The sequence below is a fragment of the Myxocyprinus asiaticus genome, chromosome 30, assembly GCF_019703515.2.
Source record: "Myxocyprinus asiaticus isolate MX2 ecotype Aquarium Trade chromosome 30, UBuf_Myxa_2, whole genome shotgun sequence".
Taxonomy (NCBI): Eukaryota; Metazoa; Chordata; class Actinopteri; order Cypriniformes; family Catostomidae; genus Myxocyprinus; species Myxocyprinus asiaticus.
Genome location: NC_059373.1, coordinates 11,841,343 through 11,854,850, shown reverse-complemented (window position 1 = coordinate 11,854,850; position 13,508 = coordinate 11,841,343). Strand labels below are relative to the sequence as shown.

Here is a 13,508-nt window from a genome sequence, read left to right as displayed (position 1 = left end):
GGACAACAACAAACCACATACTGTCCAATTATAAGTGCATGGTTGTGTAAGCAGAGAGTGCAGGTGCTAGATTGGCCTGCCTGCAGTCCTGAGCTGTCTGCAACTGAAAATGTGTGGCGCACTATGAAACACACAATATGGCAACGAAGGCCCCGTAGAATTGCGCAGCTAAAAGCCTGCATAATTGATGAACATTTAAATTCACAAGGTAAAACATTAAATAATGTGTTGTTGTAGTGCCTTTATTATAGCACAGGGTGAATAGATTTGACCAATCTCTACTTTTTGATTTTATTAGCATATGTCATGCTGCCCCAACTGTTTTGGAATTGGGGTTGTAAAAATATGTACTTTTTAGCCTAAAATATTGAAGTCGAAGTTCATGTCCATGTCAATTTGTGAACTACAGTACTCAAACATGCGCAATTAGACACAAACAGCATTCATGTCTGAATCTTTATTTAATGTTATTTTATAAATCAAGGAAAAGTTATATGATATTACATCAGAACACCTGGCCACTTCAGAATATCTTGTCCATAATATAAATTGTAGCACCATATTTGAGACAAATCCAGCGCTGACAGAGAGAATATTTGACCTAATGTTTATTCAGCACTATTCCATAAACAGTACAAGAATACTCTGAGACATAAAACAATGAACATTATTAAGACAGGTGAGAAACACCACAGAATAACTTACCATGAAAATCAGCTGAATAAACCCACCTCACTCTTTCAAAATTCCTTTCCTTGTTTCTCATCTCACATTTTCCCTTTTGCACTTTCAGGTTTCCCTCCTTTTTTGCTCCCAGTGACTCTTTTTCCTAGATTTCTGCATGTCTGTTATTAAATATTAATCCTATCCCTGGGTAATAATGTGAGGCCTTTCTAAAATAACAAAAAATTGCACATCTAATGACGCAGACAACATTTACAAGCTGTTTTAACACATAATATGTAATATAGTGCAACAAATAAGGGCGTACAATCTAAGACTCATATGTGCTTAGAATCTATTCCCTAGTCCACAAAACTGAGTTTTTAGTCATTGTTTAATGGTTTTAAGGTGCGTTCCTAATTATAAGAAAAATAATTTCTCAAATCTAATGTTATATTAAGTAAATGTATGGAGTGTTAACAGGTCATCATTTTTATGTTGCTCAAAGCACAATAAAGAATTCTATATACAGAGTTCTTGATACAAAGAAAATAACCGATATATAACACAGCACAAGGACAACAATGAACACATACATACACAAATACACTGCACATCACTGAGGCTGAACATTGATTAAAAAAAAACAAAACATGAAATGTCTTCTCTGTAGCACAAGGACTAATGTCATGCATCAAAAGCTAAATAGCACCCATGCAACCCATTGTGTAAGAAAGACTGTATATACATCTGAGACAAGTAGGCCAAACCGCTTAATTTCAAAATTATAAATATTGGGGTTTTATGGAAATTATCTCCTACTTAAAACTTATTTTATTTTATTTTTTTAAAGGTTCAAACAATTTGGAAAGTCTGTTTTATCATTACACCGTTAAAGAGGAATTTTCTTCCGTCAAATAAGACTAAATTCAGCCAAACCTTTTGGTTACTCTGCATTTTTTAGGGATTATAATGTCTTTCACTCTTAGTCACTTCACATTTTCAGATTAGTCACTTCTGCTGTATTTAGAAGGGAGACGATCAATATAACAGCTAGACTTTCTATTGCATCACCTGACCATTGACAAAGATTGCAGCAGTTTTACACACATACAGTCAACACGTGCTTTTGAAACCCAACATGCATATAATGACAGATACTTGGATTGTATCTTTATCTAGGAAGCGAAGATGGCCAATGTTAGTCTATTAAACTCGCAGCGGCTTGTGAATCTGTACTGCAGAGATCCTTCCTCTCGCGTTTTTGCTCTTCATCTTTTACACTCTCTTCCATTTGGGTGTTTTTCTGGTCAGAGAAGGGCTCAGAAGATGGTGCTCCAGCGTTTGGGTGGAGAGCGAGATCGGCTTTCTCCCTGAGAATGGAGATAAAACCAGTAGCATGATTTCAGCTGTGAAGCTGAAACATTGGTGTTGGATACAGGAATTTACTCTACCAGTCAAAAGGGTGGACACACCTACACATTTAAGAGCCTTACAGTAATAAAAACTATAAAATATTACAAATTAAAATATTGGAATTATGCATTAAAAAAAAAAATACAACTAAACAAATCAAAACTTTCTTATATTTTAGCTTCTTCCGAGTAGCCCATCTTTGCCTAGATTACAGCTCTGGGCACTCAGGCAATTCCCTCAACCATTGAAGGAGTTCCTACATGCTGTATACTGGACACTTGTTGGTTGCTGGTCAAATTTATCCATACATCTTTTTATTTTTGTTTAATAAAACAATTATTTTGTAAAGAAACTAGGAATGTCATAAAATATTAATACATAGATTACTGATCGGCATGTTATTTTCTCGATATGTTTTTGAGGCATCGATATATATAAACATTAGCCGACATTTAAATTAGAAGCCTAATTTTTGTGCTTTCCTAATTCACAGTCAGTTGGCCTTCTGTTTAATGTAGTCTGGCTTCACAGCTTTGGGAGACTACAAGGGGGTGATATAACATTTACTGTACTTAAAGGTTTAGTTCACCCAAAAATGAAAATTCTCTCATCATTTACTTAACCTCATGCCATCCCAGATGTGTATGACTTTCTTTCTTCTGTTGAACATAAACAAAGATTTTTAGAAAAATATCTTAGCTCTGTAGGTCCATACAATGCAAGTGGAAAGCACTTTAAAGATCCAAAAAGCACAGACAATTGTAGTAAAAGCAATCCATTCAACTCCAGTGGTTAAATTAATGTCTTCTAAAACAATATGATTGCTTTGGGTGTGAAACAGATCAATATTTAAGTCTTTTTCACTATAATTGTTTACTTCCGGTCACTCTCCGATGCCTGTCCACAATGGGACTCGGTTCTCTCCGCCTCTCGCATAATGTAAGAATGTCGGCATGTTCGCATGGGAACTGTCGTCATACAACCAAAAGTGCAGCTCAATTTGTTTACAAGAGAATGCTGTTCACAAGCTTCATTGGTTTTGCTTTCATTTGAACATGCCAGTGTGCTTGTGTCACGCGAGAGGCGGAGGGAACCGAGTCCCATTGTGGACAGGCATCGGAGAGTGACCGAAGTAAATAATTATAATCAAAAGGACTTAAATATTGATGTGTTTCTCACCTGATCATATCACTTTGGAAGACGTTAATTTAACCACTGGATTTGTATGGATTGCTTTTACTATGATTGTCTGTGATTTCTAGAGCTATAAAGTGCTAATCACCATCCACTTGCATTGTATGGACCTACAGAGCTGAAATATTCTTCTAAAAATCTTCATTTGTGTTCTGCTGAAGAAAGAAAGTCATACACATCTGGGATGGCATGAGGGTGAGTAAATGATGAGAGAATTTTAATTTTTGGGTTAACTAAACCTTTAATACCAAGTTATCGTCACCTCTGTCACCGAAGTATAGGTTTCTGCAGAACAATAATGGGTGTTTCCCAATCTGTTGGTGTTTTCAATCTGGGATGGACATTTTTCAATTATCCAATGAAAGTATGGAATCTCAGTGTAGTAGGCAAATCATGTATAGCAGTTGAAAAATGCCTATCCCGGTTTGAAAATGCCCACTGAGTGGAAAACGCCATTTTTTTTTTTCTGCAGAGACACAAGTCTTCTGTCACCCCTACATTTGTGCAGCTAATGTTTCTTTGTGGTTAATGTTATGGCAGATAAACAAATGGGAAAGTTTTGAGGAAAGGGTAAGAGAAGCGAATATATAAAACAAATAAGAGGAAATTAAACTGAAGTTCAGCTACCCTGCCACTCACATTTTACTAATGTTGAGTTGAGAAATACATATAAAGAGACAAAGACTTGTGTGTACGCAGCATGTACCGACTCTTAGACCTCACAAGCTACCGACAAATACTGGTAAGCCTTTGCGGTAGATTTAAGGGCTTGGTGCAGCAATGAGTAGCACTATTTATATATAATTAAAAAAAATAAAATTGCCAATATAGATCAATAATTATTATGAAAATGTTTTGATTATGGATGTGTGAAAAAGCCTTTTATCCCTAGCCTAAAAGGAAATACATACAAGACGCAGTTTATTGGTCCACAAAACCAATATCAAAGCACAAGCCTTTAGATCAACAGGTATTTAGCTCATGAGAAACATGAATTCAGTCAAGTGTGTCCAAACTTATGACTGGTAGTGGATCCAGTGCATAGCTTAACAAGATATGCAAAGATTGCAATCAACATTGCATCAACATTAGCTCTCAAACGTATTACAAAATAATAAATGCTGAAGCTTGCACACAATAGCATCAGCAGTTTTCAGATGGTACGACCTGTATATGTTTAATATCACTAGAGCATTTATAAAAAATGTTTTTTTTTTTTAAATGACAATGTTGTTTCTTTCATGGGTATATGACCCAGCCATGACAAGCTATGCTATATTCCTAAAAGAGTGATCTGGAGCACTCAGCATTCTAGTTATACAGCACAATTGGAGTGGAAAACCAGCTTGATTTGATTGAGTCCTCTGTGCGGAGAGATTGTCACATAAAAAGAGCAAAAGGGAGAAAAGGAAATTAGTCAAGAGAGCAGATGAGGTAGCAGATGATTTGCGCTAACTGTGGATCATGTGTCATACTGCTTGGGATGTTTTATTTATAAACTGATCAGGACTGTAGGCATTTTGAAGTACCGTATACATCATACACATGCAAATATATATTGTATACAAAGAGTCTCAATTGAAGTTAAATTGAAATCAATCAATCAAATATCTAAATTGCTTTCACAAGCAGGTGATATTCCATAATCCATTGAAAATCAAATGTTATTGAGAATCAATCAAAGCATGACGCATATTCAAATTATGAATAGTTTATGCCCTGCACCTGGCGAAAGTTCAAAATGCTAATGTTATGAAGCTCTCAATGACTGACTGAAAATGAGAGAGGTTAGGGCACATGGTAAGACTCAACTTTCTCTGCAGAAATGATACAAATGTGACGGCCCTTTTCCATAATCAAAATAATTATTGATTTTGAGAACCTTAAGCACATAAAAGACCCTCAATGACAACTGAAAGGGTGAAAGCACTCACTGGTGTACAAAGATGACAGAATATGGTGCCATTACTGTGATGAGAGACAGATATTATTGATCCTGCATAGTGAGGTTCACTCTGGGTCAGATACAGTAGCAGTCAATGGTCTTATCAAGGACATACTTTAAGTCTTTTTTTATTTATGTCTCGTCAGGCCCAGAGAGGCAGTTCTAGATGGTTTCTGAAAAGTCAATTATGCTATATACTTTTAACGAACATGTTTTAATAGCTTTAATTACATCTTGATGTTGAAATTGCTGTCATTGTAGGCTTTTGCATAAGGGCGCATCAAGCAACTGTAATTGCACTTGAACAAGTGTAACCTCCTTGAAGTCATTTTAAATAGATCTTTTCAAAGACTTGGTTTGTGTATGAATGTCTTCTCAGACAGTCTTAAACTGATTTCTTTGTCTGTTCTCTTAAGTACTGCTGCTTTATAGCTCACCACGTTGAAGATTCTGGAGAGTGTATTCTGTTCCCTTCTACGTCTGTGGGGTGATCTAATGCTCTCCGTGCCACGCGGCGATGAGGAAGCCTAGAAGACATAGTTTATGAACATACAGAGGGCACCAACCCAGTGCTGGAAGCTTAAACATGTAAATTCAGTTACAGCCAATACTTCTGTCTTCAATGATACATGTGCATTTAGGAATGTTCAGTATGACATGCATCATGTGAGTTTATCTGTGTACAGTATGTGTCTACAGCACACATTATATTGTGCTCTATAACCACATTTATAATTGTTTAATTATAAACAGTTACTTAATGCGCAGAGACAACTAAGTCAGCCATTCATTGGTTAATATCCCTGAAAGATTAGACGTGATCAAAATACTGATCTATTATCAGCACAAAATCTACACACTTGACCTCTATGGAAGGTTTACAAATGCTGTAAACTTCAGTGAACATTTGGGGAACATTGCTGTTCATAAATATGTTCCTATGTTCATAATGTTGCACTATGGAGTTTTTTGTTGGAGTTTCATTGTTTTACATTTGATTGTGTTTGTTTCTACAAAAGAAGAGTGCAAAAAGAGGAATTAAGTTGCTCAGTCATATCCATAAAAGGGCACATAAAGCAGTGTAACACAGAGAATCTTAAATGTTTTTAACATATCTAGTACTTTGGGATAGGCTAATTTAGAGACAGCAAGATTGCAGCACTGGAGGATAATTGTAACAACTTTCTCCAAAAATCATAAAACTAGCTATGCAGGCCAAAGAATATAGCTTTTTTTTTTTTTTTTTTTTTTTTTAGTTTAATAAGTTGCTTATCCATAACCATCTTCATCCAATGGTGCCCACCTGCTTTTTGCACACACATCTACAGTACACATTGGACTGTGGAGTTAAACAACAAAGAGGTGCTGGTGAGTCTGTGAATCAAGACCTAAGGATTTTGCCCAACGACAGGAAAGAAGGGGAAGATGGGTTGGAGTATTGGTTTAGGGGGGAGTGAGCACTGTTTGAAGACCCCTAGAGAGAAAGCTGCATTACCGTCTGCGACTCAGAAAAAGTCTCGCAGTCTCAAAGTCATCAAGAAGCAGAGAGTCGCTCTGGTTGAAGGAAAAATTCCATCAAAAAAGAAACAGCTCAACAGTAAAGGCAAAAATGTTAAAATAAAGGAAGAAAGGAAGGAAGGAAGGAAATAAGACAAGAAGGTAGGAAGAAAAAACAAAAGAAGGAAAAGGAAAGAAAGAAAGAAAGAAAGGAAGGAAGGAAGGAAGGAAGGAAAAAAGAAGGAAAGAAAAATAAAGAAAGAAAGAAAGAAAGGAAGGGAAGTAAAGGAAGGAAAAAAGGAAGGAAAGAAAAAATAAAGAAAGAAAGAAAGAAAGGAAGGGAAGTAAAGGAATAAAGGAATGAATGAAGGAAAAAGAAAATAAAGGGAGGAAAGTGAAGGAAGGAAAGAACAAACAAAATGAAAGAAAGAAAGAAAGAAAGAAAGAAAGAAAGAAAAAAGAAAGAAAGAAAGAAGGAAAAAGGGAAGGAAGGAAAAAGGGAAGGAAGAAAGAAAGAATAACAAAAGGAAGTGAAAACAATCAATAGTATGACCTGTCTTTAATAATCTTCTAATCATTTCAGTACCTCAGATCACTCTATTATGCAGTACAGCACAGCTAAAGCTGCTGAAGATGTATGATGCCTTAAGTAATGTCTGCTTCATGCATCATAATGATATTCGTTGCATAACAATGTGGTTAAACCACAATGCAATAATGCTTCATAAAATTAATGAAAGAAACTGAGAGTGGGCTTAAATTTCATGCACCTCAAGGAAACTCTCTCAACCTACACATGTGCCTCAAGGATCATCCAACAGGTTAAAGAGAAGATTGCGGAAAGCACAGCAAAAGATTCAGCAGCTGCAATTACTGAGCAATGCATTGGTTAATTCACAAAGAGAGAACAAATAAGTAGCATGGCAGATCTATTAGAAACAAGACAGGTCGACTCCCTGCAATTAGCCAATCAAATCTGTTTAGGAGGGTGTCTGTGAATGCAAACATGTATCACTCCAAAGCTGAGTGACGTACCAGGCCCAATAGTTCTCTCCACTGCACATGAAAAAGAAGAATGTAGAATGATTACATTTTACCATAGATGAAATTCTAATTGTATTACTGGATAAAAGAGAGCAGAGAAAATGAGCATGGGTCAAATCTATTCTACCTGCTAGGAAAATACGGTATTGTTCATATAATGGGTTGGTTGTAACCTTGTGGTTAATAGACATAATGGTGGTCTAATAGAGTGTTACAAAGATCACAGTCTTGTTCTATTACCATTTTTCCCTCAAGCAAAGCATTTCACCCCTGAATGCTCAAGGGGGACTGCCACTGCAGTTAGTACTGTGTAGTTTAAGTCACATTGGATGAAGAATTTTCTTGAAATAACTACAATGTACAGTAGAGTACAAAAGTCTGAGACTACTAGTGAAAATGTTTCTACTTGGCATGATGATCCCTGTTATCCAAGAGCATCGTGTGTGTTTCAAATGAAAGCAAAGAAATCTGACCTTCTGCACAAAGGAGTTAACATGGCCATTTATAAAATAAAATTAAATAAAAAATAAAAAATGCTAGAATTTCAATTTGGTCTCAGATTTTTGGTCCCCGCAGCAACATAGCAAGAGCATTTTTAGCAATGGTTTTAGAAGTATGGCAGTGGACATATGATGTCGGACTTACCTTTGACTTGGGACGAGGAGAGGACACCTTCAAGGAAACAAATCAAGACTTTTAATCCTGAGTCAGGGTAAAATTTAAATATTCAAAAGGCAAACACACCCACAGCTTTTAATTTGGAGGCCTGAGTCTGCACATGGGTAATTGCATTATCCAGTGTAATACAAATAGGATAATCAATCCTTGGACAAAGACTTTTAATTTTTAACAGGGAGAGGTGTTTACTGGGGTCTTTCTTTGGATGGAGTTCGGATTCCTTGTACTTCAGACGAATAATGAAGGCAGAGACTGTATCTTTTTAATGATCAAGCCAGTAGAACTGAGGAACGACTGTGCAATTACTGTTTCACAGAAAACCATTTTTAATTCTGGGCACGACTTTTAAGGAACCATTAACAATCTTCTCCATTTTCCACAGCACAGATTTTGTGTTTCTGAGAAAATTCAAACTTGAAAAGAGTTGAGGGCATGTCATGTCATGAGCACATGGCTTGAAGAAGATGAAGAAAAATTACTTACCACATTTTGTGACTTTTATCTAAAACAGTGACTTTCAAGGAGTTACGCATCCTTTACCACTTAGAGCAGAAAATCTAACACTGGTGATGTACAGTAAGCGGGTGTATGGACATGAGACTGTTGAACATGATGACAACATTGGCCTGCGAATTGTTGATGACAACATTGGACTCCAAATGTCCAGACACATAATGTGACAAGAAATAAATGAGTGCATTTACATGCCAAAAAAAGAAATAAAAAATAAATAAAAATAAAATACAAATAAAATACGCTGATAAATTAAAATTAAAAAATTAAAAGCTCATTCTAAAAACCCAAGAAGACAAAAAGAGATGATTTTGTCATGTTATTAAGCATAATCATTGTAAGATCATGTGTGTAAACCACTGATTTAAACAAAAGCTGTCAGACTGTTGCCATAGTGATATTCGGCTCAAAGATTATTTTGTAGTGAGCTTTTTTTTTTTTTTTTTTTTTTTTTTCAGATAAAGTGATTATTATCAAATAAAAAAGTCTTTGTTGTTGTCTTTTCTTTTCTTTCTTTTAATACTGTTTGATCCGATATGTTGGATGAGATAGTGTTTTCCTATGGCTCAGACAGGTAACAAGCTCTTGGATCAGCAAGAGCTAGATGAGGATACAGAGAGGTGTGAAAACACCATTCTCATGTTTTGCGATGGATTGAGGTTTTTTTTTTATTTTTTATTTTTTTTTATTTTTTCTGTTGTTGGCTTCACATGTCCCTTTGAAGTTTTGGGTTTGTAAAAATCCATGCCAGCACACGTGGATACTTACAAAGCTCCTGAAGAAATGCACCACAGGGTTGACATCTCCACGACGACGGGTGGAAGAGTGCTGGGGTCTCTGTGGAGAGGAGGACAGGTGACCACGAAATGAACCCTTCAAAAAATGGAAAATATATGTCCAGACTAAAGCCACAATATGCACTAAATGTAAATATCAGAAAATATAACAGTTTATCTTCGATTTGTAATCCAGTAAAAACAAATTCTGTTTAATTCAACTATTAAAGATTAAAAATATGATGTATTGTTTAAGTAACACTTATGTGACACTTTATGTACAGGTTAATATGTAAATTAACCTACACATAAAATGTTTGTTAATTAACATGCAACAATGAGGCATGAGTGTAAATAGATAAAGCGACACCTAAAGGCAGTCTGAAAGGGACAGTTGACCCAAAATTTTAAATCCTCTCATCATTTTCATGCCATCCCAGATGTGCATGACTTTCTTTCTTCTGCTGCTTTTAGACAATTATTTCAGCTCTGTAGGTCCTCACAATGCAAGTGAATGGGTACCAAGATTTTGAAGCTTCAAAACCACATAAAGGCAGCATGAAAAAAATCCTTAGGACTCCAGTGGTTAAATCCATGTGTTCAGTGATTTAATTGGTTTTAACATTTTTTGACAATTTTAGCACGTTACTATAAATTCTCCTCCCTGCCCAGTAGGTGGCGATATGCACAAAGAATACAAATCACCAAAAGCAATAGAAGAAGAATGTAAAAGTGAAAGTGAAAATGGAGATTGATAGTAAAGAAGGACTTAAATATTTATCTGTTTCTCACCCACACTTATAAATTCACTTCTGAAGACAAAGATTTAACCACTAGAATCTTACGGATTGTTTTTATGATGCCTACATGTGCATTTTGGAGCTTTAAAATTTTGGTACCCATTCACTTGCAGATATGTTTCTAAAAATCTTCATTTATTTTCAGCTTAAGAAAGAAAGTCATAGGCATCTGGTATGGCATGAGGGTGAGTAATGATGAGAGAATTTTAATTTTTAGGTGAACCACTATCCATTTAATACTGTGAGAATTAATTGGTTTAAACAAAAAAATGACAGTTTTAGCATGATTCTTTTTTTTTTTTTTTTTTTGATTGATACTTAGAAGGTAGAAAAAAAAATCTCTTCAACTTTCTCATTATATAAAAAAAACAAAAAAACAAAAAAAAAAAACTGGTGTCTGAACAGTCATCTTTGATTGACCATTGCTTTGAACCAGATTCGGCTATTTGTTCAATGTGAGCAGGATTTCCCTCTGTCTGAATTCTCTCTGTTCCAATGCTGAAATGAAGCATCCTCTCCCTGGTAATATGACTTGAAATCTTATACTACACTCTGTATCAATATAAAATGTTCTGAGAATAAAAACGGACACCTGGCTGAGTGCAAAAGTGCAATCATATTATACATATTATATTTTGCATAATATTTTATAGATTGGTAGATCTTTTATAGCTTGGTGCCCCCTCCAAAAATAATTTATATCAAGTCAATCCCAGACACTAATGCAAGGAGCACGAATATAGGAGAGTACCACTGTGCATTAACAGTGAATATCATATCAGTGAATACCATGCATTTTTAATGCAATAATTTTATCCATTCCTTCTGCTGTGTTTAAGCAATAGAACTATATTGAGATTATTGAAGTAATTCTAAAAAGGAGGTATATGATTCAAACAAGAAAGATAACTTGCAGCCCAGATCATTTTCACAACTCTACATTCAGAATGAGCAGAACAATGATTCAATCAAGATCCTTTCTAGACCCCTGTTAACCAATATCTGGACATTTTCTTTTCACTTTTGAACAATGATCAAACCAAAGTCACCAAAAAGTGATCAAAGATTGAGAAACGCCTAAAAATAAATGCTGCTTAATCAAATAAAGTTTGCTTCTTGATGACTTACCTTTCCCTTTCTCTTTTTGTCTCCCCCAAAGAACCTGCCAATCTTATCCAGGAGACCCGGGGCCCTCTTCTTCCTGCCCAGCCCGAATGCGCTTTGTCCAGAGGTGCTTGCAGTGGCCATTCTAGGTGTTGATCTGTTTTGGGTCTACAGTCTGGACGGCCCACGAATGTCCTTCTTCACTCAATCCAAAGTCCGCTCTGTGGACACTCTGCAAAGCTTCTCGATAGTCTTCGGCGCTTCTAAGGAAGAAGGGCTGGCCTTTGAAGGTGTCGTCCCCTCCGTCATATGGCATCACGGGAGATGAGGTGGGTCTGCAATAGCGTCAGTGACTCTGGACTGGTGCCAGGTATTCTTTAGAGCCCTGTGTGCCCGCCGAGGGTGTCACTACCCTGCTCTCTGATAAAAGGAGAAGCTATTGTTCTAGTCCACATCTGCCACAACTTGGTGTGAGCACAACAAGGCCTGTCTATGAGAGAGAACCAGAGCGCAATGCAGAACGGCTTTCAGCACAATGAAACCATTGTTATAATGACTCATGTTGATCATACAAATAGTTTACATTGAGATATGACATATGGAATGTCATAGCATACAAGATTTGTAATTGCTGAGGTGGAGACAAACATTGTCATATTTAGTTTATATTGGGGAGCACTTCAGATTCCAGAAGTTTGAAGTACATACAGAGCCACACCCTGATGTTGTCATGATACAGTTGAAGGAACACGCCTTCCTTTTTTTCATTGATAAATTTTATTTCAAAGAACTAATGGAGTGAACCAGTTCTTGGCTTGATTTCTTGAAGTAAGCATCCTTACTTTGTATTCCCAAATAAACACCCTATTTCTCACTTGCTCACTTGCTCTGCTTCCCACATACCTTGAAATATCCATAAGTTAATTCATTCATTTCAATGACTTTGTGATTAATTAACCAACCACTGTGTGTAATTCCCAGCATGGTGCCCCTCATGCTTTTCAAAGAAACATTATAAACACACAGGCAAATCTGTCTCTGTTGAGGGTAATGTGCTGCTAAAAATCCTGTTGGCTTTAGCATGTTGCGCCTATTTACCCCCTCTTTTTTAAACAATTGAGAATTGTTTGTTCAGTGAGTTTGACCTAAAAACAAAGACTACAGTGTTTCTCAGGCTTTGGATAAAAAATATGTTGTTTATTATTTATACACTCATTTTTTTAAATGTTATATTCTTTTTATCAAGGTTGAACTATCCGTGGCCAAAATTGAAAATTCGGATTATTTAAACAAAGGCTTTTCCTTTGGTTGTGTTCACCCAGCTGTGAGGCTGCTATATTTTTTGTCCTCGGTTTGTTTGTATGTTTTCCTCAAGGTTATTGGAAAGAAAATTCATTCAAAACAGAATACTACTGAACAAGCATTCAAAATATACAAATAATGAGGCATGTACTGAATAGCCAACTTCAAAAGAACAATCTGCAATGAGGCCACAGAGATTGTAAAGCTATCTCAACACACATCTGAACTGTCTTCCACACAATCTCTGCATTTATGTATATAAAATGATTTAATACGATTTCAAATGGAGAACTTGAAAGGATGTAAATGTATCCAATGTATTTTAAAGTAATAAGTTCAAATGTTTCCACCAATTGCTCCTTTCTTCCATAGTATAACGTGTCCTTATTAAGAAATTATCATATAGAATGTATTGAGCGTAATATATTTTACATGGACATTTAGTCATTTTGCAGACGTTTTTATCCAAAGTGACTTACAAATGAGAAACATAACAAGCAATTTGTCATGCAAAAGTCAACAAAATCTGCAGTATCGAACTGCCTAGTTCCAAGAGTAGTTTGAGTAATATAGAAA

The 13,508-nt window shown here is 35.9% G+C and overlaps 1 protein-coding gene across 4 annotated transcripts; it reads right to left on the bottom strand.

Annotated features, from left to right (window-relative positions):
- Positions 1-442: 442 nt before the first annotated feature.
- Positions 443-11,906, bottom strand: LOC127421420 (myelin basic protein-like). 4 transcript variants are annotated; one of them, XM_051664456.1, is made up of 6 exons: positions 11,655-11,906; positions 9,719-9,787; positions 8,405-8,431; positions 7,751-7,771; positions 5,656-5,745; positions 443-2,036 (listed from the first exon to the last, which is right to left on the bottom strand). In XM_051664456.1, the coding sequence occupies exons 1-6, from the start codon at positions 11,772-11,774 to the stop codon at positions 1,986-1,988; spliced, it is 378 nt and encodes a 125-aa protein (XP_051520416.1). In that variant the 5' UTR covers positions 11,775-11,906; the 3' UTR covers positions 443-1,985. The 4 variants fall into 4 exon arrangements, with proteins under 4 accessions (XP_051520416.1, XP_051520414.1, XP_051520417.1 ...); XM_051664454.1 differs by having other exon boundaries at positions 9,719-9,823; positions 11,655-11,903; XM_051664457.1 differs by lacking the exon at positions 7,751-7,771.
- Positions 11,907-13,508: the final 1,602 nt, after the last annotated feature.

What these genes read in the sequence shown, in the direction of transcription:
- LOC127421420 (XM_051664454.1), bottom strand. Translation starts at nt 11,774, where the DNA reads ATGGCCACTGCAAGCACCTCTGGACAAAGCGCATTCGGGCTGGGCAGG. An exon ending in CTCCTCGTCCCAAGTCAAAG is followed by an intron (nt 7,772 to 8,404) that starts GTAAGTCCGACA and finishes TTTCATGTGCAG; the next exon opens with TGGAGAGAACTATTGGGCCT. An exon ending in TCTCCAGAATCTTCAACGTG is followed by an intron (nt 2,037 to 5,655) that starts GTGAGCTATAAA and finishes CTCCATTCTCAG; the next exon opens with GGAGAAAGCCGATCTCGCTC.